The sequence below is a fragment of the Leuresthes tenuis genome, unplaced genomic scaffold, assembly GCF_036924035.1.
Source record: "Leuresthes tenuis unplaced genomic scaffold, fLeuTen1.0.hap1 SCAF_19, whole genome shotgun sequence".
NCBI classification, from domain to species: domain Eukaryota; kingdom Metazoa; phylum Chordata; class Actinopteri; order Atheriniformes; family Atherinopsidae; genus Leuresthes; species Leuresthes tenuis.
The window spans coordinates 31,466,196-31,489,096 of NW_027325373.1; the positions used below are offsets into that span (position 1 = coordinate 31,466,196).

Below are 22,901 nucleotides of genomic sequence, written 5' to 3' on the forward strand. Positions count from 1 at the left end.
GAACCACCATTGCTGCTGCTGTTACTCCTGTTGCCTGTTCTTTGGACCCATCTGTATATTTATACACATATTCTCCATATTTTTCCTCCACATAGTTATAAAATTCCTGCACTAGATCTGCTGTTTTATTTCTTTCCTTGATGATCCACATGTTTAAGTCTACATCTGTTTCTTGTAGCATCCATTTTGGTATTACTGTCCACAGAACTGTTGGGCTGAATTCCATATGATGTATTTTTAGTTGTTCTGCTAAACCCTCACTGACCCACCCAAAACTCGTTTTTTCCTCCTTCCCCTTTTCCCAGCACATCTCCAGAACTGTCTTTGCTGGATGTTCTTCTTTGTGTCCTTTTAAATTTATCCAGTAGTTGGCTATTAGCTGTTTTCTTCTGAGCCCTAGTGTCATTTCTCCTGCTTCAACCTATAGTGAACATATTGGTGCTGTTTTTATTGCTCCGAGACAAGTTCTTAATGCTCTGGCTTGAATTATATCTATTTGCGAGAGGACTGATTTTGCTGCCGATCCTTATCCCACACTGCCGTAATCTATTCTAGACCTTATTAATGCTATGCATATATATTTTAATGCTGTAAAATCCGCACCCCACTCTAACCCAGCCAAACACCTCATAATATTCAATACTTTCTTATTTCTCTCTACAATTCCCTTCACATGCTCCCTCCATGTTAATCTAGAATCCATTATCATTCCTAAGAATCGAAAGCTGCTTACTCTCTCTAAGTTCTTTCTGTACAAGTTTAACTTTTTATTTTCACTAATTTTCTTTTTTGAGAAGAACATTACTTTACTTTTCTCCACTGAAAATTTAAAACCCCACTCTTCTCCCCATTTCTCCACTTGATTTATCCCTTCCTGTAGTTTCTTAACTATGTGATCTATGTTGCCTCCCCTCTTCCATAATGCCCCATCATCTGCAAACAAAGATCGTCCCATTCCTGCTGGTATACTGTCGAATATATCGTTTATCATTATTGTAAATAGCGTTGGACTTATCACACTCCCCTGCGGTGTGCCATTCTCTACCACATAGCTCTCTGACACCTCCGACCCTATTTTAACTTGTAGAACTCTTTCATTTAAAAAATCCATAGTCCAGTTAAACATGTTTCCCTCAATTCCCATTCGATGCATTTTAATTAGCAATCCCTTTCTCCACAACATGTCATATGCCTTTTCCACATCAAAAACACTGCTGCCACTGTTTCTCTATTTACTTGTGCTTTTCTTATATCATCTTCAATGCATACTACTGGATCAATAGTGCTCCGACCTCTTCTACACCCACTCTGATGTCTAGTTACCAATCCCCTTATTTCTATATAATACATCATTCTTTCATTTATCATTCTTTCCATTATCTTACCTATATGGGATGTTAGTGCTATGGGCCTGTAATTTATTGTCTTACTATGATCTTTCCCCAGCTTCCTAATTGGTACTATCATTGCCTCCTTCCAACTTCGTGGTACTTTCCCCTCTTTCCAGACTTTATTGAATAATGTTAATATCTTTGTTAATCCCCCCTCACTTAAATGTTTGATCAGAGTGTAACATATCCCATCTTTGCCTGGCGCACTCCTTCTTGTATTCTCTATTGCTCGTTTCATTTCTCTAATTGTAAATGGTACATCTATTTCGTTTTCTCTACTTTCTTTTCTTATTAACACCTCCCTGTTTTCGTCTCTCTTTTTCTTCCTTCCATTTCTTCCCTCCTCAGTTAAATTATTTGAACTGTGCACCGCAACAAAAGTTTTAACCATTAATTCCGCCTTTTCTTTATTAGTTATAGCCACTTCCTCTCCAGAACTCAGGACTGGATAAGTCCAATCCTTCCTATCCCCACCCATTTTCCTCAACATTCCCCATACTTCTCCTATCTTAGTTTTGCTCCCAATCGATCCACAAAATTTCCTCCAATACGACCTCTTTGCTTGTCTTATTGTTTTCCTTACCATTGCTTGTGCTTGCTTATATTGAATCATGTGTTGAAAGTTATGGTATCTTTTAATTAATTTAAACGCTTTATTTCTACTTTTTATTGCTTGTTTACATTTTTCATCCCACCATGGTACTAACTTGTTTTTCTTTCTCCCTGAACTTTTAGGTATACATCTGTCTGCTGCTGATATAATCCCCTGCTTTATGTCCCTCTCCATCATTTCCACCTCCACATTATCATTAACCCGATCCAGATTTTTTTCACTTTCCTTTGTAAATCCTTCCCAGTATTTACATCTATCCTTGTCCCTCTTCCATCATTCACACAAACCAGATTCTGTCCATCTAACATTTCTTCTACTATTTCTCCATTACTGTCATTTTTCTCACTCCCCCACAATGTATTATGAGCATTAAAATCTCCACACCACACTGTATTTCCATTGCTCTTGCCCCCCATTTCTTCCAGTTTCTTTATATCCAACTTCCTGCATGGGTTATAAAAAATTTATTATTGCCAACTTTCTCTTCCCTATCCATATTTCTATTATAATAGTCTCCATCTCAACTCCTATATCGATAACCCTGTAAGGAATGCCCTCTTTAACAAACGTGACACACCCACCTCCTACCCCTTCTTCCCTGTCCCTTCTGACTGCCATGTATCCTGTGATAATAAAATCTAAATTTGGTTTTAACCATGATTCCTGTATGCACAATATGTCTGGTTTTTCCTGCTGACTATATATGAATTGTTTAAATTCCTGACCATTAGCAATTAGACTTCTTGCATTCCATTGAAGGATTATCATTATTATTAATACTATCCAATACATGATGAATCTTGACTGGCCTGAACACTTAACTCGTCTCTCACTTCTTCCCATCGTATCCCTCTCATACCCAGATGATGCACTGCAGCTTTGACTATGATTTGTATTCTTTCGGTTTTTGATTTAACATCTGCAGTCGCATTTATGACCCCTGCTACAAATGTCACCAATCTTTTTTTCTCCTCCACCATTTTCTTTTCAATTTCTTGCCCAATATCCGTCACCACTTGTTTCTCTCTATGCTTCTGCTTATCATTCTCCTTTCCCGCTCTCCTGGCAGCTTCAGCATACGATATTTTCTCATTCCCTTTCATCCGCTGCACTGTTATCTCGTTCTTCATAACCTCACATCCCCAGTATGCTACACTATGTTCTCCTCCACAGCTACAGCATTTTGGTTTCACACCTGTCCCACATTTCCCATATTCATGATCCCCTCCACACCTTGCACACCTTATTTTCCCTGTGCACCTGCTAGCAATATGTCCGTACTCTTGACAGTTACAGCACCTCATTGGTTTTGGGACAAATTCTCTAACACTATACTTTACAAATCCAAAATAAATTTCTTTTGGGATCGTTTTTGCATCGAATTCTATAACCACTGTTTCTGATTATTTTTTCTCAGGCCCTCTTGTCATTCTTTTAACATCTTTAACTGTTGTATTTCTTACTCCCAGGTTTTCTATTACAACTTTCATACTGATTCCAAGGGGAACCCCTGTTATCACTCCCTTACATCCAAAACGTCTCTGCTCTCCAACTCTCACAGTTTTTGTAACTTTCATTTTTCCTACACTCACCATTTTCCGATCTTTTTCCACTTGTGTATCTGTGTTGCACCCGATTAGCAAGTTTCCATCTCCTAACACTTTAGCGTATTTGACTTCTCCTACTTGTGTTCTGATTATTTTTGTAATTTTTAATGGATCCAATTTTTAACTACCCCTTCACCTTCAAATCTCACTACAACATTAAGGTTTCCCTTCTTCCTATTCCTTTCCTCATCTTCCTGTCCCTCACTCTCCGTGTCTTCTACGCTATCTTTATCTTCTTTCTTTCTCTTTCTCCCACTTTCCCCTTTACCCCTTCCTCCTCTCCCTACTTGCTCCCACTCACCACCCTCTTTATCAATCTCAAACTCCTCTTCACTCATCTCCGTATTGTTACAGCTCTCTTTATCCCCCTCCATTTTACACCCGCTTACCAAAAGTAGCGCTAGGATATCGCTACCGGACCTGTACAGGCCGTCGGCCGATATCCCCCACTCTACTCTCCGTAAGTTACTTTTCTACCTACCTTCTACACTCTAGTGATGATGTTAAACACTCCTTATTTCACTTTTTTCCTCTCGTGTTGTTTTTGAATTTACCGCACTCCACCAAACTATCTTTCCCTTCTCAGAAGACTCCGTTACGATCCGTTTCTTATAAGATTGTTTCTGATTGGTCAAGAGCCGTGACGATGGGCGTTGCATTCAGGGTATGTGGGAATGTTAAAAGATTTTTAGCACAGATTTTTTAGATATTTTAAATTTAGCACAAGTTTCTTGTGTTTACTTTGAATAATATACAATCATTGTATTTTTTTAAGAAAAAAATCTGAGCTAATTTTGAATTTCCCCCACTAGGGGATGAATGAAGTATTTTTCTTTTCTATTTCTAAAAAAAGAATCAACTATTAAAACTTGAAATCTCTTCATATATCATCACTTGAAAATATATGCGTATCCTTTTATGGTATATGTACCCAGTAGATTAAAATGACAAAGTTAAAATGTCTCACATCAAGATTTTGTTGGTGTTTCCACGGTTTTATCGAATTGGCGGCTGGTAGTTAACAGCAGTTTACGCATGGCCGTTCAGTTAAACACATGATTGGTTATATTTTCTGTCATTCAGAAATCCTCTAATTTTATTGGCGGTTCTGGCGACGATGCGGTTATTGTGAGGCCGGAGGCGGGGCGACGCCGATCGGCAGTGGTACAGAGGAGCGGCGGCGTCTACACGGCGAAGTGTACAGTGACAGGGCGTTATCTTTTACATGATTAAAACACTAAACGGAGAGGAAGACGCACGCGGATCGGTAGAAACAAATCTGAAACACGCAGTCCGTCATGGAATCCTATGACATTTTAGCTAACCAGCCGGTTGTGATTGATAATGTAAGTATGATGATGTCATTTATCCACACCCAAACCGAGGCCGCTAGCTGTTAGCTCGGTTAACTATTGTGTTATAGCTAACAATATACATGGCCGACCTTTTGCACCCATGTTATTTGTGCAGCACTTACACGCATTATTTTACAATCCTTTACCTGAAAAACCACCGCTGTGGCTCATAGTTAAAGCTAACTGCAAAGATTCATGTAGCTGAAAGCGGATGCTACCGGGCTAGCTGAGCCTCGGTTTGCAGGATCTTAAATGTCTGTTTGTGGCTGTATCATCTCCGATCCTCAGTTGGGGTGTGGGAGCCCTCCTTAGGTTTTAGCTCCAAGATGAACAAAAATATTCAGCATGTAACCCAAACATGAGCAGATATCTCAGCTCTTTGTCTGTGTTTCCAGAAGGATTTTTAGCTAGAATTCACCACCTCAGTTTTTATTACTTGCTGTGTTTACACAGGCTGGACTAAAGGAAGAGGTCTACTATACGAGCAGCAGGTACTTAATGATGAATCGGAAAGTGTCCTCCTGCTGTTTCAGTTGACAACTCATAATTTTTAAGGAACACAAACCAGTGTTACTTATTCGTTGTTGAAATTGTGTGCATTTTGTGCCGCCTGCGAAACAAAAGGGATTGCTAATCAATGAATCATCTAATTTAAGAGAATGACCTACAGATTGGTTGATAGATAATGGCCACAATTGTCTGACGCACACAATCGAACAAAGTGAATTGAAAGCAAAAATCCCTAATAGATGTCATAGGATATAGTATTTGGTGCTTTACCAGAGTCTTTGTGGGCTTCTCCTTTTCAGGAACTCAGCTGCACTGACAGATCATCCTGTGATGGGATTTGAACCGTTGGTCGCCAATATCCAGCCGATCTGCTTCAGATAAATTTGATTCTGTTTCAGACAAAGTCTGTAAACACATTGAAAACTCAGTTTAAGTGTAGAGCAGCAACAGCTTCACCTGCTTCAGAGTCAAACCTCCCTGATCCAAAACTGTTGTTTCGGCACTCAAAGCCTTTGTCCAGCTTTAGTGAGGTTGGAAATTAGCTTCGACATAATCTTTTATTAGAGCATAACTGGACAAATAACACTTCTTTTAGTGCTCAACAACCCTGAAAAGAGCCATGGCTTTTGCTGTGTGGAATGTGTGATGATTAATTTTCAGTTTGATGAAAAAAGTTCTGTTCGCCAACACAAAGCGCTTTGTTGGAGTTTCATGCTGCAGTTATTTTACAGAGTTTGTCATTATTTTTATTTGTGCTCCTTTCCTGAAGTTCCGGAACACTTTGGAGGAGAATCATCTGTGTGAATCTGTCTCTGCAGTTTGAGTTAGCTTAGGGTTGACTATCGTGGAGAAATAAACTAGACAAAGTTGGATGAATGCAGCAGAAACGGACGCCGTCACTACAGTAGAGTACAAAGTGTCTGTTGAATCAGAAGACTGAGAGTGTGACTGTCGGTGGCCTCCGGCTGAGTCTCATGACCTACGTTTTTCTGAAGCTTAATGCTCTGCAGCGCTCTGCACAGTCCTGTGATGCTGAGCTCAAATATCACCTCTCTCCTCTTGTAGGGTTCAGGGGTGATCAAGGCTGGTTTCGCAGGTGACCAGATCCCCAAATACTGCTTCCCAAACTAGTAAGTTTTCTTTAAGCTCCTCCTTCAGATGGTCTGTGGGGCAAATTCCCAGAACTTGAAGATATCCTAGGAGGCTGATCTAAAGCTCTGTCAGTGTTTTGAACTGTGTGACTCTGTGTGTGTGTGTGTGTGTGTGTGCAGTGTGGGACGTCCAAAGCATGTGCGCGTGATGGCGGGAGCCCTGGAGGGAGACCTCTTCATCGGACCCAAAGCAGAGGTACCAGAAGAAAGTTTCATCATCAATCACCTCAGTAGTGTTGTTTGTTTTTTTTTCGTTAATTGTCATCAATTCTGTTTGAATTGCTATTTGAATTGTTATTTGTTTATAATAGGGCCCCATCTGTCATCTCTAACCATGGTTAGAGGTGTTTTTTCTTGTCCATGTCCCTCTGACTTGCTGTTAGCGTTGTAATTTCTACTCTCTGAGCCGAGCATTAGCAGCTGGCTGAAGAAGGTGAACACGAGTCATTTCTGACCGTCAGTAGATAGTAAAAGAGTTTAACAACCACGTTAATACCACTTTGCTTTTGCTATTTTTTGTTGAAACAGCTTTGTAGCCTACTTGTTACGAATTAAATGATGTCCTCAAACTTAACCTGAGCGTGCTGAGCCTGAACTATAACCGATTTAATCCCAGAACGTTTATGAATTAATGTAAACGCAGCTCACTGATTTAACAAATCTGAGCTTTGAGCAGAGACAGAAGCTGGATGACTAAATCAGTTACAAACAGCCTCACAAGCATCAAGTTTCCTCCGTGTCAGTGGATTTTTGATCAGTTCTACATTTATTTGGGATTTTTTTCCCCCCCTTAAAGTAAAACATCAGGTCATTTTGCTCTAATTTAATACACTTACAAAGAAATGATGATAATAATGATCCCTGGTTTCGGTTCTTTAAGGCAACTTTGCCCCTGGTTTTTTACGACACCTCACTGCAGAAACAAAAAAAACAAAAAAACACTTTTAAATATGTTACAAATAAGGAAGAAAAAACAGGAACACCAATAAACAAGTGAAGGAAAGAGTCGATGTTGTTCCTGAAATGGCTCAAATTAAGCCTCATCATGTAGTAGGTTTCTATCACTAATTTTACTTGAAATTGTCAGAAATAAAAATGAGTTTTTCGGATGTTTTCTTTGAATTTCTTCTCCTCGGACCGTCAGTAGCTTTACTTCATCTGGAACAAAACAAACCACATTTCAGTTCAGTCATTGCTTGAATGACTTTTGGTTCTGAAGTTTTCGTCAAAGCAGAATTGGCTTACTGAACATGCTCAGTGTTCTTCTCTGAAATTTTGATTCTTCATTACCATCACCATCTACTGGCCCGGCAAGTTGATCTTCAGTTTCTTCTTTATCATCTGAAATATTTTGTTCAAGCTGAAGGAAAAATATCAGTTTAAAGGTTATCTGAAGTAATGAAGTCATCAGATTTGTCCTTCAGCTTCCAGCTACAATGATAATATTGTGGCATGTTATTAGTTATAAACCTGAGAGCTCAGATTACTACACACCAAAGATGATAGAAACCTACTTAACTGGCAGTTTTATTCTCCAAAACTTGCATTGCTCTCCTCTGCAGTTGGGCCACAGCCAGCTGGTACCGGTTCCTCTTTACAGATCAGTCTTGTTGAAATGGTCCAGGTTGGAAAACACAGCTGAGAAAAGAAAGCTGAAGTAATGTGGAGGCTGGCAGGCGGCTTAAAACTGTCACATATTAGCTCCATTAACCCTGAGGTTCACCATCTCAGCTGTGTTCCTCTGTATTTTTATCCAGTTTGTAGCAGCGAATGTTAAGCTGCTTCTTACATGTTCTACTTTAAACTAAAGATGATGTCTCTGATGACAGAGGGCAGGGCATTCTTTCAACTCCTGACTGGGGAAAAACAATAAGAACACCAACTAGAAGTCAGATTATCTGGTTTGGATACAAGAGATTAAACAGACACTAGACCGCGTTGTTAGCTTTGGAAAAAGCAAGAGAAAAAGAGTTTGAAGTTCCAAATAAGAAAGTGCAGCAACTGTGGCGAGGTTTAAACTTGAGATTAAGATGAGGCTGGACAGTAATACTCACTGAATGACAGGTTTCCAGGCCGAGTCAGCCCCAAACAATATCTATAGATACACTATAAGGAGACCATGATGACCCTCAGTTGTTACTAAAAAAGGAGCAGACGTGTTCTTACCCCCATTTAAACTGCATGGATACAGAGGGAGCCTCACTCTTACCTGTAAGGAAACCGTTTACAGTGAAACATTTCCAGAAAGAACAGTAGTCAGTGAGGCTGGTTGATCATTTTCTTTAACTACTGGTTCTGATAAAACTGATAACAGAGAATGAGATATTCTACCATGTTTGGAATGTTCTGCTGATATCTGATCAGACCCACATGCTTTGTAAACCACTTCAAATCCCAGAATGTGTTCTCCCAAGCATAGAAAAAAGGGATTTCCTTCATCATATGTCTGCTTTAAAGGCAGCAGACAGGGAATGAATGAACGAACATGATGGACATGATGCTGACAAAAAGCTCAACATTGTGGTGTTCTGTATGTCATCATTTATACATAATTTCTAAAGTTTTCTGCCTCCTCAGACTTTTTGGCATTATTGAATTTTTTTCTTTGTATTTTTGTCTCCAATTAAAGATAAACATAAAACCAGCTGAAATGAAATGACTTGTTCTGGTTTCATTGATACTTCTGCGTGCCCACCATGCTTCATGATGAGGATGGCCTGCAGACTCCTCTGTCATTAGATCTCATAACGCTCCTCTGCTTTGTCTTCCACGAGCCTTCAGGCTGGCTGAGATGTCATGTGGTGGTTTGTCTCTGCAGCAGTTTTCTCTCCTTCAGCATGTGACTGAAACATTTTGTCTGCTGTCCTTGTTCCTTCTCCCGTCTGTGGATCAGGAGCACAGGGGCTTGTTGTCGGTGCGCTACCCGATGGAGCACGGCATTGTGAAGGACTGGAACGACATGGAGAGGATCTGGCAGTACGTTTACTCCAAGGAGCAGCTGCAGACCTTCTCTGAGGAGGTGAGCTCCTCTGCGAGTTGATGCACGCTTCAGAGGAGCTATCAGAGAACCTCTAACCCTTAACTGTGTTTTTTTTTTTTTTTTTTTTTGTAGCATCCTGTGCTGCTGACCGAGGCTCCTCTCAACCCCAGCAAGAACAGAGAGAAAGCAGCAGAGATTTTTTTCGAGACATTCAACGTCCCTGCGCTCTTCATCTCCATGCAGGCAGTGCTGAGCCTGTAAGATCTCCCACTTCTTCTTGTTCAATGAGCTGTTTCATGTCTCCTGGTTCGATTTTCAGCCACGTCATGAGGTGTGTCCTCCGAGTGGTTTGCCTGCAGAAACAGTGCGATCACTGTTTGTCACATCTCTGCTGACTAAAGCGTGCAGCCAGACAGTTTGTGGTGAGAGATGTGTTTGTGATGTTGTGTGACAGTCGCCCGCACTCTGCCACAAACAAAACTTAAATAATCACAGAGGGATGATTATGCACAGGACATATCAGCACATAAAGACACAGAATTTATGATCTATAAAAACAGCTTCACGGTTCACACACATGAAGTAGGGCTGGGCAGCTATCGAGGAAAACAACTTTTCCTTGATGGAGATATGAAATATGGTTAATATACTTTTCAATAGATTACATTCATCCATCTTTTGACAGACAATATGAAAAGCCAATGACAACGAGAATTACGCCGCGCTGAACCAGTCATGTGGCTGGAATAGAACCATGCCAAGCTGTGGCGTGTTTGTTTGTGCTACTGCAGCCATATAAAAGAAGAAAATGAGTGCTCTCTCGGAAGACACAGCCCAAGGCGTAAGGGATGGCATTGTTGATAAGAAGGGCCCGAAAAGTTTGGTGGTGTGGAGGTATTTTGTTAAGTCTGACACGAAACATAGTAGTGGGCACTGCAAATTATGTTGAGCACATGTTCTGACAAAGACCAGGAACCCCACTATGGTAATCTTTTTCATCACCTGAAGCAGCGCCACCTGTTTGAGCACCGAGAATGCAAACTTTTATAAACACAGCCCAGAACAAGTGCTAATCTTCCCCCAATAATTTTTCCTGCAAGTTAAGGATTAAAAAAAAAAATATGAAAGGTGTAATTTGTATCAATAAGAGCAGACGGTTGTTGCAGTACATTTGTGGATGACTTTTAGCTTTAGAGGCATCAAATATTTGTCCAGTTCTACAGGAAAGATTGTAATATCGCTGCAGGTTAATGACACAAACCCTGCGTATGAGTAAAAAGCTGCTTGGAATCTGATAGAAACGCCCAATCTACATAGATATATACAATCTAGGATCAAATTAATATTGTGTTTGTCACATCACACATAGTACGATCTGCAGTGAAATGCTAAAGAAAGTGTAAAATGAAATAAAGTAAGAAAAGCCACAATTTAAATAAACTGTATAAATCAAAAGAAATAAAGAATGTATACCATCATTTGGAGCCAATAGCTAGTGTTTGTATGTTGCTGTGTATAATTATATTTCATTTAGAAAATTGTATGTTATATTGCACGTATATGGGTGAAGGTAAAGGGGATGGGATGCGGTATTGCTTCTGGTTGATAATCTGAATAACCTGAGAAAAGAAGCTCCTCCTCGATCTCTCAGTGTTGGCCTTTAAGGAGCAAAGGCACTTCCCTGACCACAGCGTGTGCAGTTTTCCATTCAGTCCAGTCCCTCCACTCTTTCAGTGAAGCACTAGACGTGTAGATGGTGGTTCTGCTTCAGAGTCTACTCTTAACAAAACTCCTCCTTGTTCTGATGCGTCTACTTTGTCTGGTCTGAAAAACAGGCGTCCGACACAAGTTAATGAACCATGAATTCATCTTAACCTGCTCTTAAATCCTCTCCAGTGTCAAACACAATTACTATGAATGAGTATAAATCGACCTTCTGTTGTCATCTGTGATATGAAACCAAAACGTCAGCAGGTTTGATACTTTGTTGTTTCAGAACTTGAAACCCAGCATGGTGTCTGATCTGTAGCACCACATAATGTCTGACAGAAGATGCTCTGACTCTCATCACGCAGGTACGCCACAGGCCGCACCACCGGTGTCGTGTTGGATTCCGGTGATGGCGTAACCCACGTGGTGCCCATCTACGAGGGCTTCGCCATCCCTCACTCCATCATGCGGGTGGATATCGCCGGCAGAGATGTGTCACGGTACCTCCGTCTGCTGCTGCGAAAGGAAGGTTACAACTTCAACACGTCTGCCGAGTTCGAGGTCGTTCGCACCGTCAAAGAGGTGAGGTGGCAGCTGGCAAACTGTTTGAAATATTAACGTTTCATTTATGTTGGAGGTGGTCTGATTAAAGGTGTTTCTGACTTTGCAGAGAGCCTGCTACCTCTCTCTGAACCCTCAGAAGGACGAGACTTTAGAAACAGAGAAGGCCCAGTACGTCCTCCCTGATGGAAGCACATTAAATGTGAGTCCAGCGGACGCCGAGGCATCTCCAAAACCCCCCGAGTACTTCCTCCTCCCCGTCCTGAACACAAACCCTCATCTCATTGTTTTCAGATCGGTCCGGCGAGGTTCCGCGCGCCGGAGCTGCTGTTCAGGCCCGACCTGATCGGTGACGAGAGCTCGGGGATCCACGAGGTTCTGGCCTATGCCATCCAGAAGTCTGACATGGACCTGAGGCGCACACTGTTCTCCACCATCGTGTTGTGTGGGGGGTCAACACTGATCAAAGGTCAGTGAGGGTGAGGGTTCAAGGGCAGAACGTGACATCAGAAACTGTTTGATGTAAGAAAATGGTGAAACATTTAGCTTTCGTTGTATAAGAAGGATTCAGTGAATCTGGAAATGAGATCAGTGTTTCCAGGTGATTGTAACAGAATTTAACGTGAAGCAGAAACATCGCCAGTGTCTCTAATAACTCTGAATGTTTACCATCAACACACCTAATTTCTTTGTGGAACCTGAAGGCTTATTTGTATTTTCATTCATCTAAACTTAACGCATTAATCATTTTCAGACCAAAACATTTTACAAGAATTTATGGGGGAAAAAAGTTCAAAACTCACATTGTTTGTTCCTGCTCATAGAAATGACAACATCCTCTCTTCTCTTTTCTGACATCTTGTGTTTTTTGGCCATTATGAAAAATAAATTGGCTTCATGCTCAAAAATCAGGATCATAACTTGGTCAGATCTGAACACACGGCTGGGAAGCACTGAATGTAATATATGAGCCTTTTAGTTAAAGGGACGTCCCATTTGAACTGCTCGATCAGAAGGGCTGCACCATTAATCCAATTTTAATGTTGATGTTGATTTTGACTTCCTACAACTACAATGCAACACAAAGCAAAAGCAAACCAAGCGCAGGAAGGAAGGAACGAGACAAATGGCACATACCCAAACTGGGTCACTGACCCTGCTGCTCACATTCCTGTAAACATCCAGAGAAGCTGATGTTGTGTCATGTCTAGATTCTCTGTAGAATCTGACCTTTTTAATTTTTTTGGCCAATTTTTAATAGATTAGCTCAGTTTTAGCCCTTTGAAATACATCCAGTTGTGTTCATGCTGAGTTGGACTTCGTGTTTTTAGTAAAGATTTGCATTAGCAGTGGACAGATGTGTTTATGATTTAGTTATGACAAGTAGAAATACTATAAGACAGAGCTATTCAATTTCAATATCAAGTGGGCCAAATATGAAAATCACTGGGGGTTTGTGGGCTGCACAGAATATTTGTCAACTAATGGCTCAATAAATAATAGAATGACACATATCCATTTTTTTTCAACTTAAATACTTTCACATAGGGAGCTTTTATAACCAAGGTCCATATTTATATAACTGCTGCATTCAAGATGAACAAAACACAGCCATCAGACCATAAATGGGACTGTTCACAACATAACACGAGATAAACAATTCCAAACATAGCAGGACCATACCCACAGTCAAAATAATTAACATAAAAACTGTTGTCACAGAGACTGATATTGGTTAATATGTCATGGTTAGAACAAAAGTTCTTCCTCAGACTGCAAGTGCTGTTTTAATGCAAAGGAGAATTGGACATGAATCATTACAATCTGAGAGATTAGCATACATCGCACTGCTGTCATTTTGAGCTTGTTCAGGTTAGTGGGGAAAATTACACTGCCTTGACTTTGCTATATCAACAAAGTGTGGCTCATATGTAGTAAGAGCAATCCTCAGACACTCTTCTCATTGGTCATGGAGCAACGTGCCCTTGTTAGGGGTCTAGCAGTGTAGCTCCAGACACCTATTGTTTTAGCTGTTTTTCTTCTTATTATTCTTCTACTTTCCGCTGCAATTGAAGTCTATGGCAGCCCATAGAACCGTATGGTAATAAATTTTGAAATTTGGCACGTTTTTAGGACCATCCCATTAGCAAACTCAAGAATTTTCGTGCCCAAAATCTAAACTCTCTAGCGCCACCAACACGTCAAAGTTTGAAGTACATTCAGCTAAATAACTTTTGACTCGTTGGTCCGAATTTCAAAAACAAGGTACTGTTGGAATCCATGGATCATGACGAGTTCAACGCACCCTATGACGTTTTTCCGCCATTTTGGATTTTGTTGGAAACCTTAAAAAGGATTCTTCGGTCACACATTTTGACCCATTCTCATGAAAATTGGCACAGAGTATCTTTGGACCAATCCGCACAAAAATTAGGAAGCGGATTTTTCAATTTCGACTTTGTTCACCCATTATAACCAATCAAAGTTGGCGGCGACAACTCCAAACAGGACGTGAGGCCATATATCAGTAACCGGTAAGTCTTTTGACATCAAACTTCTAACACAGACTCATGACTGCTTCTTTAAGAGGCCCAAGAATGTTGGTGACCTTTGACCTTTAGAGGGCGCTATATTTAGCAAAAATGCATTTTTGCTCTTATCTTTGGACTCGTTGGTCCCAATTTCACAAATGAGGTACAGTTGGAATCCCTGGATATATACGAGATCAACACACCCTATGATGTCATTCGCGCCATCTTTGATTTTCCGCCATTTTGAATTATATCAAAAACCTTCAAAAAGCATTACAGGTCACCCAGATTGTCTGATTTTCACAGGACTTGACACATAGAATCTTCAGACCGAGCCTCACAAGAGCTATCAAGTGGTATTTTTAGATTCGCTTCCGTTTGCCCGTAGCAGCCAATCAAACTCAGTGATGAGGCACCAAACAGGACGTGAGGTCATATCTCAGCAACCATTTGATCTTTTGACATCAAACTTATAAGACAGACTCATAACCAAGTCTTCTGGTGAACTTCCACCCAGAGGGTGAAATGAATTTTGTTCATAACTTTGGAGCCGTTGGTTCAAATTGGACAAATGAGGTACCGTTGGAATCCCTGGATGAAGACGAGTTCATCGCAAACACCAAACTTGGTGTATGGATTCATGATGCCTTCCTGAGCAGCCATAGGCTTACCTGCTATTCTGCTAGACCCCGCCATTGCTGCTTGCAGCTATATTTTTTATGATGTTCGCTCTGGAACTGGCGGTTTTCCAAGTCAATTGTCCATTTCTTCGGTTTTGAGAGTGCCATGCTGGTGCCGACCTCTCTCACCCATGAGCCCTGGCAGTCTTGCAGGCCACAAAAATTTTCAAGTGGGCGGTATCTGCGCCGCTGGCCACTAGTCGAATAGGCCTGCTCTAAGACAGGATTTTAGAGGCCAGTTCAGATTCTGGAGGTTGGCATGCAGGACCACTGCAAAGTAAAGATAAATAACAGCTGAATTAAAGATGGCTTCTGTGCAGAGAGCATCTGGATCACCAACAAAGCAATTTACTCAAAATTCAATAAAGCTTGTTGCGGTTTTATGGGTTCTTGTGGCCTTTATGTGAGAGTAGGTGGACAGGAAACGGGTCAGGGGAAGACGGGCAGCACAGAACCAGGCCGGCTGAGCCACAGCCTCTGGGATACCCGCTCAACCAGACGAGCTGTACACCGCTTCAGAGACGTCATATTTACTTTATTTAAAATTGATTTAATGTGTTTTCTCTAACATCATATGTTTTCCAGATTCGTGTTATCGGTGCACCAATTGGCAACCAGGAACTAACTTCAGTCTTCAGTGAGCCAAAATGTCAAATCAGGGGGAGAAAAAGCCCATCTTTGAATTCATGACCACATTTTAAACTTGTTTATTGAACAGAAGACTTTGGCTTAGGGCTGGAAGATAAAACAATTTAAAAGATAGACCATGTTTAGCACCTCCAAATCCGAGACTATGGTTCTCAGCCGGAAAAGGGTGGAATGCTCTCTCCGGGTCGGGAATGAGATCCTTCCCCAAGTGGAGGAGTTCAAGTATCTCGGGGTCTTGTTCACGAGTGAGGGACGAATGGAGCGGGAGATTGACGGGCGGATCGGTGCGGCGTCTGCAGTGTTGCGGGCTCTGCACCGACCCGTCGCTGTGAAGAAGGAGCTGAGCCAGAAGGCGAAGCTCTCTACTTACCGGTCAATCTACGTTCCCATCCTCACCTATGGTCACGAGTTGTGGGTAGTGACCGAAAGAACAAGATCGCGAATACAAGCGGCCGAAATGGGTTTCCTCCGCAGGGTGTCTGGGCTCTCCCTTAGAGATAGGGTGAGAAGCTCAGTCATCCGGGAGGGGCTCGGAGTAGAACCGCTGCTCCTCCGCATTGAGAGGAGTCAGATGAGGTGGCTCGGGCATCTGGTTAGGATGCCCCCTGGACGCCTCCCTGGGGAGGTGTTCAGGGCCCGTCCCACTGGGAGGAGACCCCGGGGGAGACCCAGGACACGCTGGAGAGACTATGTCTCTCGGCTGGCCTGGGAACGCCTCGGGGTCCCCCCGGAAGAGCTGGAGGAAGTGGCCGGGGACAGAGACGTCTGGGTTTCTCTGCTCAAGCTGCCGCCCCCGCGACCCGACCCCCGGATAAGCGGCAGATGATGGATGGATGGATGGACCATGTTTAGATCCATCTCAGTGACGAAAATGAGACTTTTTCAGTGGATCCAGCTACAGAGTCTGCTGTGGCGTCCTCGGCACACTTAAGTCCACGAGGTGGCAGTAAGGCATCTCTGAGCTGGTTGATAACCTACAAGGAAAAACAGGACGGGAATTAAGTAGAAATTCAGCAGAGAATGAGCATAACCAAACCGAGCCACGGAAGCTGTGGTGTTAAAACTGAACTCACGTTATCTTACCCAACTGTCGAAGTGGCTGATCAAGAAATCACCACGCATCTCATCGTCTGCGACTGCCCCAAACTCCACATTGTGATCAATTAATGTGGTGATATTTTTGCCCAACTTTGATAGTAAATAAAATGACACACAAAAGGCTCAAACTGATGATGTATTTCAGTGTAACACATGTTTAACCCTCACTGACCCTGTGGTTTCTCTCAGGATTTGGGGAAAGACTATTAACTGAAGTGAAGAAGCTGGCACCCAAAGACGTGAAGATCAAAGTAAGTCCATCTCGTGTTTTTGAGCCACGATTTGTACAACTGTGTGTGAATAGATGTGAAACTGGATGTGCAAATAATTTGTTCACATATCTAAGGGTATGAGTAAGGATTAGTTCAGGTGTCTGAAATCTGCAGAAGAACTCAATCCAGAATTGGGCTTAAATGTCTTTTAGGAGAAAGTTATTAATTAGTCATCTCTTACGATTTTAATGCACAGCTACTAATCCACTGTACAGCATCCAACTCTGTTTTAGCTCCTGTCTCTTACCCTTGTAATTGATTTGACTGTTATTTAAAGCATAGTTTTAACTGTCAATCAATTCGGTTACTCTTTTAGTCTTACCTCAGTCCAAACCATTGCCACAGTTGTTTTCCTTTCGTTTCGGAATAAAAAATTATATTTTGACAGCAAAATATTTAATTTGTGGTCAGAATGACCCCAAGACATCATGAGGGTTAAGGCGCCCCTCCTGAAAAGCTCAGTCTGCTCTGACTGGCCAGCTGATCGATAAAGGAAAGGCAGGATGTGACACAAGTCACGTTTGTCCAAACAAATCTTATAAATTCAGCTTCTGAAAACCAGACAAACACACTTGTGATACTACAGTTTCCCTGCATCTCTGATCATGCTCCAAACTTCCATCTTTCTGCATCTTTTAGTAAAAACAATAAAGTGTACCATATTTTCCACACCATAAGGCACACCTAAAAACCTTAAATTTCCACAAAATTTAAGGTTTTGACTGGATTCCAAAATCTGTCACGGATACCGCCATTTTGAATTTACTGCGGGGAGCTTCGAGCATTCATCGGGGCATTAATCCCCCTCTGCGTCACTCACCACTCTCCCTTCATGTCGCTCACCGCCACGTTCACTTTTGCCATGCCTCTTCGCTCTTGTACATTGGAGAAGAATAGCAACTGGCCACCTCCGTCACTCGCTTTGCGTTCGTTGTGAATCCAGGGTTAGGCGGATCCCAGCCATTCACTCTGAATGGGGCGATTGTATGGAGCTCGTACTTAGCGATTTAATCGTGTCATCATTAATGCTTTTGCCCGTGTCCCAGTGAGTGCCTGTTCTTCAGTCTGAGATGGGTGATGCAGACCGATGTGCAGTTTATAAGTTCATAACTGTAAAAACGACCGATGTTGTCCTTGACCGTCGGACCATTTCCCGCTGACACAGGGACGTAATACATACACTGTGTACTGGCAGTGATAAACCAATCGGAGAACATTAGGTAATAAGTACGCCTTATAATCAGGTGCGCCTTATGTATGGGTTAAGTACAGAAATGGACCCCATAAATTGAGGGTGTGCTTTATAATCACGTGAGCCGGAAAAAACAGTATATTAATCCAGCTGAATTACCAATAAGACTGCTCTCATTCACACATTTTTCAGTTTCTTTAGTCAGAAACTGAGACTGAAAATCAGCCCTTTAAGATTACGTGTGAACTCACTTAAAGCATTTCCAGACTGTTGCTATGCTCTAATAAAATCCTGATTTTTATAACCACAACCTCATCTGACAGAATCACCATTAAAGTAACTTAAAGACTACGTCTGTGCAGTGAATTCAGCAGTACTTACATATACCATGATCTCCCACAGAGAGGACGACTAAAAGAAAGTAAACGAGGAAAAAACCTGGACTACAAATGGTGTGTTTCAATGAAAAAGAACTCCCTCTGGTGTTGACTTCTGGTTTTGTACATAAAAAGCTGGGAAAAGCCCATCGTGGCTGCCCTGAACAAAGAGTCTTTATGACCACATCTGAGGTCAGATCCACACAAACTGAGGCCAGACAGAACTGTGAATGTGACCCAAAAAGTATGAGCAGCTTATTCAGAAATGCTTTGTAATAATTTGTTTTATGACGTGTGATTGCTTCGTTTCTCTTCCCCGTGTAGATTTCTGCTCCCCAGGAGAGGCTGTACTCAACATGGATCGGGTAAGAACTCAGCGCAGACCGTGTTTGATGTTCACATGTGTGCAGAAAAGTTCATGAAACTCCCTTTATTGTCCTGCAGGGGTTTTCATATATATATATATATAATATATAATAATATAATATATTATATATAATATACATAATGTCTGGTTTTGATGAAGGTTGTTGTCTAATGACAGGTTAACAGAGGAAACAGCTGTTTTAAAGAGTTGAAGCTGCGGAGAGATAAACGTGAGGAACTCTGCTGTGTTGTTGTTTCATCCTCAGGAATGGTCTGAGAGACTTTCAGAGAGAAGTTTCAGTCGTTACTGATACAGTTCTGCTCACAGTCTGTCAGGAGTTTTCATCCAGCTACAAAGTTGAAGCTATTGAAAAATGGTTTAGAGTGAGTAAACTTTTTGGTCAGCAGGTGGCGGTACAGTCTATGTTCCACACAACTAAACAGTGTTGCTACCTCGAACCGGGAAACAGAACTGGGAGGAAGAAGACACAAGAAAAGCCAGTGATGTTTTTCAGAACTGTTAAAAAGGCCCGATCCAGCCCTAAGTTCTTTCTTTATTTCCAGGAAAACAGGAAACAGCTGCAGTGATTTACGTAAACATGGTCCAACATGAATATAAATACAGAATATGAGGCAGAAACAGAGTTTCTAAGGAGCTTTAAAGTGAATTTGGTATTTGGTCAGAGTACCTTTATTCTCCAGACCAGCCTGAACCCTCTTAGACAGGCTTTCTGTCATTTCTTTAAGGAGTCTTCAGGAATAGTTCTCCAGGCTACTTGAAGGACATCCAAAGCTCTTCTTTGGATGTCGGCTGCCTTTTGTTCCGTTCTCTGTCAGATGATCCCACACTGCTTCAATAATGTTGAGGTCCGGGCTCTGGGGAGGATTCATCCCTCCATAAGACCTGTTGCCACTGATTTTCGGTCCCCTTTTTGTGTCATTTGGCGTAGCTCAGCCTTTTCTCCCTGTTTCACTTCCTTAAGAATGGCTTCTTGACAGCCACCCTTACATGGAGACCATTTCTGTTGAGGCTTGGGCCAACAGTAGATGGATCAGCTGAAGGTCCAGATGCATCTCTCAGGTCCTGTGTCGTGTCTTTGATGGATGTTTTCCTCTTTCTTAAGCTTAATTTATAGTCTTCTGTAACGACATGACGTCGTCATTGAGCATTCGAACTTATGCGTCGAGGGAACACGTTGCTCTGCAATTCACCATGCCGGTAGGGAGGTGTGGTTTAAGGGGTTATAGCCGAATCCTTGCTTTTTCTTCCGGTCACAGTTAACAACAGTAAACAATGGCAACCGAGGTGGAGCAGCTGTATTTTCATTTGGAGCTTATCAATATTGAAGAACAAATGCTTAAATTTCAAATGTTGAAGCACAGGCAACAGAGAAGATGTTTGCGGGGGTGGTCTGTACGACTGGCCGAGGCTGGGAATGGGTGAATTTACAACACTGGTTGTGAATTCACTGGTGTGAATTTGGATCAACGAGGCAATTGTGAGGCAATTGTGAGGCAATTGTGTGGCAACTGTGTGGCAGTTGTGAATTCACTGGTGTGAATTTACAACCTGGATGAACAAATGCACTTTCGATAATTTCGAATGTCAACGAGCTTCTTCGCCGTATACAGCCATTAAGACCAGAAAAGGCTGCCGGAAATTACGTTCTGAGCGGACCAATCACAGCCCTTATGGCCTGCATCCACGCGACGTGTGGTTAGAAGTTTTTGGAGGTGCACGTTAGGCTACGGCGGAGGGGTCCACGTCGATGTCGTAGCTACGTCGTTGAAATGACGGAGAAGCATAAACTACGACTGAAGGACATCCCTTTCAGATACTGTTCATCTGCTGTAGGTAGTTTTTTAGGCCTGACACTTATTCTTTTGTCCTCCACTTGTCCAGTTTTGTCAAATGTTTTAAGGACACACTGCACACCATGCTGAGATATGTCAAGTTTTCAGAAAATAGCTCTTTGGGAATCATCTGTCTGTCAAATTGTGTTGTCTTTGGTGGGTTTTTTTTAATAGATTTTTATAGATTTCTATAGATTTATAGAAATGGGAACAAATAATGTGTCTCTGTGACAGGCTGCTAGTAACAAAGTGCCTAAAGATGCAATTTAAAATGGCTTCTTTGCTAAGTTGTCTGTTATGCGTGGACACAACACTGGTTCATCCTTTGAGTTAGGAGCCTTTTTCTGCTTGAATGATTCATAGGTCAGAGTTAAGTGACTTAACAAAGAAAAAACATATTCCTTTGAAAATGGTCAGGTGCAAGAACTGCACTGAAAATGAGTGAAAAAGCAGAAAATGTCCAAAGAAAAACTCTGAAAGACCTTCGGAAAGTCTGGAGACCTATTGATCAGGACCACTTTCAAGATTACCGGAAAGTCTTAAAGAAATGAGGGCTGGATGCTGTAACAACTCGGATCCTTTTCAAAGTTTCAGTTTTTATCAAACAGCTGCCTCCATCTTTCACCATGTTTGAAATAAAACTTTTTTTGGGTTTACTTTGTAAACTGTATGAATGAGCTCCATCACAGGCTTGTTTGTATTTGTGGGTCAGAAACCTGCTGACTGTAACCTCTCTCCTTTGGCAGCGGCTCCATCTTGGCATCGTTGGACACCTTTAAAAAGATGTGGGTGTCGAAGCGAGAATACGAAGAAGACAGAGCACGTGCCATCCACAGGAAGACCTTCTAGACAGGTGCCACACCCCCAGCCCCTCAGAACTGCCCTCAAACGTCCCCATCATATTGCTGGAGAACTTCCCAGACATCAGCGGGCCCTTCTGCATCATCCCTCATCACCCCAGAAACACATTTATGTGTACTGGTTCCCATATCGACCCCCTGTTCCTTCTGCTGTCGGGTGATGGTGAAGCACCCCACACACCACCCATACACTCACATTCAGAGGGCGTCAGGGTATCTCAGAGGGAGATGGTTAGCACTGTGGACTCTTATTACTATCATTGAGGCCACATTGAAGTATTGTTGTTGCTCTCTGGCCTCTGCAGCCCTGTGAGGTGTAGAATTATCATCAAATGTCAATAACCCTGAATGTTTTTTTGTTTGCTACTGTTGAAACTTCCATTCCAGACCGAAGATTTAGATTTTTTTTTAATTTTAATTTCATGTCTGTTTTATAGGCTTATTTTTTTCTCAATTAGCTCGTACACAACAAAGAAGTACAGCAGCGATATATATATAGTGCAAGTACATTAAAGATCACTGTATGATAGGTCTAAACTGCACAATTATTTCTCAACTTCAAAGCGGTTAATTTATCATCCAAATGACTTTTCCTGTCATTCATCTGTTCTGTGTAGACATGACATCACGAGTTTGTCGAGACGTTCACGACCGTCAGCATTTTGTCTCAGCTGACACATTAAAACAACATGTGGGAAATGCCTCCAGTTATTTATTTTTTGTTTGTAAATCTGTCTATAGATTCCACGTTTGCTTTTTTCAGCCTCACACTCGTAGTCACAGCCGTTCTAACTCTGCTTCCTGCTAACTGCACGCCACATCTCTGCTGTACGTAGACAGAAACCAAACATCAAGGCAGGAAAACGGTGAAACTCACACGTGTGGAGGATTCATGTCCAGGTAAACGGAAAATAATTCAGATAATTTGTGGTAAGAAGAAAAATCCAATTTTTCAAGTTTAAGGGTTCTGCTACGAAGCTAAACAAGTGCTTGGATGAGTGCGTGCGGCTGTTTATATTTTTCTTTAAGTTGATTTGGGATTCATGGTCAGATGGAACGAGAAGTCAATATCAAGTAAATAATCAGAACAAAGTAAAAATGTTAAGCGATATAAAGTCTTGAATAACTGATGAAAATATGACAAA

The 22,901-nt window shown here is 41.7% G+C and overlaps 1 protein-coding gene across 1 annotated transcript; it reads left to right on the forward strand.

Moving 5' to 3' along the window:
* The first annotated feature begins 4,756 nt into the window (after positions 1 to 4,756).
* On the forward strand, positions 4,757 to 22,459 carry actr1b (actin related protein 1B). Its single transcript, XM_072371773.1, has 11 exons — positions 4,757 to 4,957; positions 6,542 to 6,606; positions 6,748 to 6,823; positions 9,521 to 9,646; positions 9,740 to 9,864; positions 11,683 to 11,899; positions 11,988 to 12,080; positions 12,173 to 12,347; positions 17,025 to 17,086; positions 19,001 to 19,041; positions 21,643 to 22,459. Exons 1-11 carry the CDS (start codon positions 4,910 to 4,912, stop codon positions 21,743 to 21,745), a joined length of 1,131 nt encoding a protein of 376 aa, XP_072227874.1. The 5' UTR covers positions 4,757 to 4,909; the 3' UTR covers positions 21,746 to 22,459.
* Positions 22,460 to 22,901: the final 442 nt, after the last annotated feature.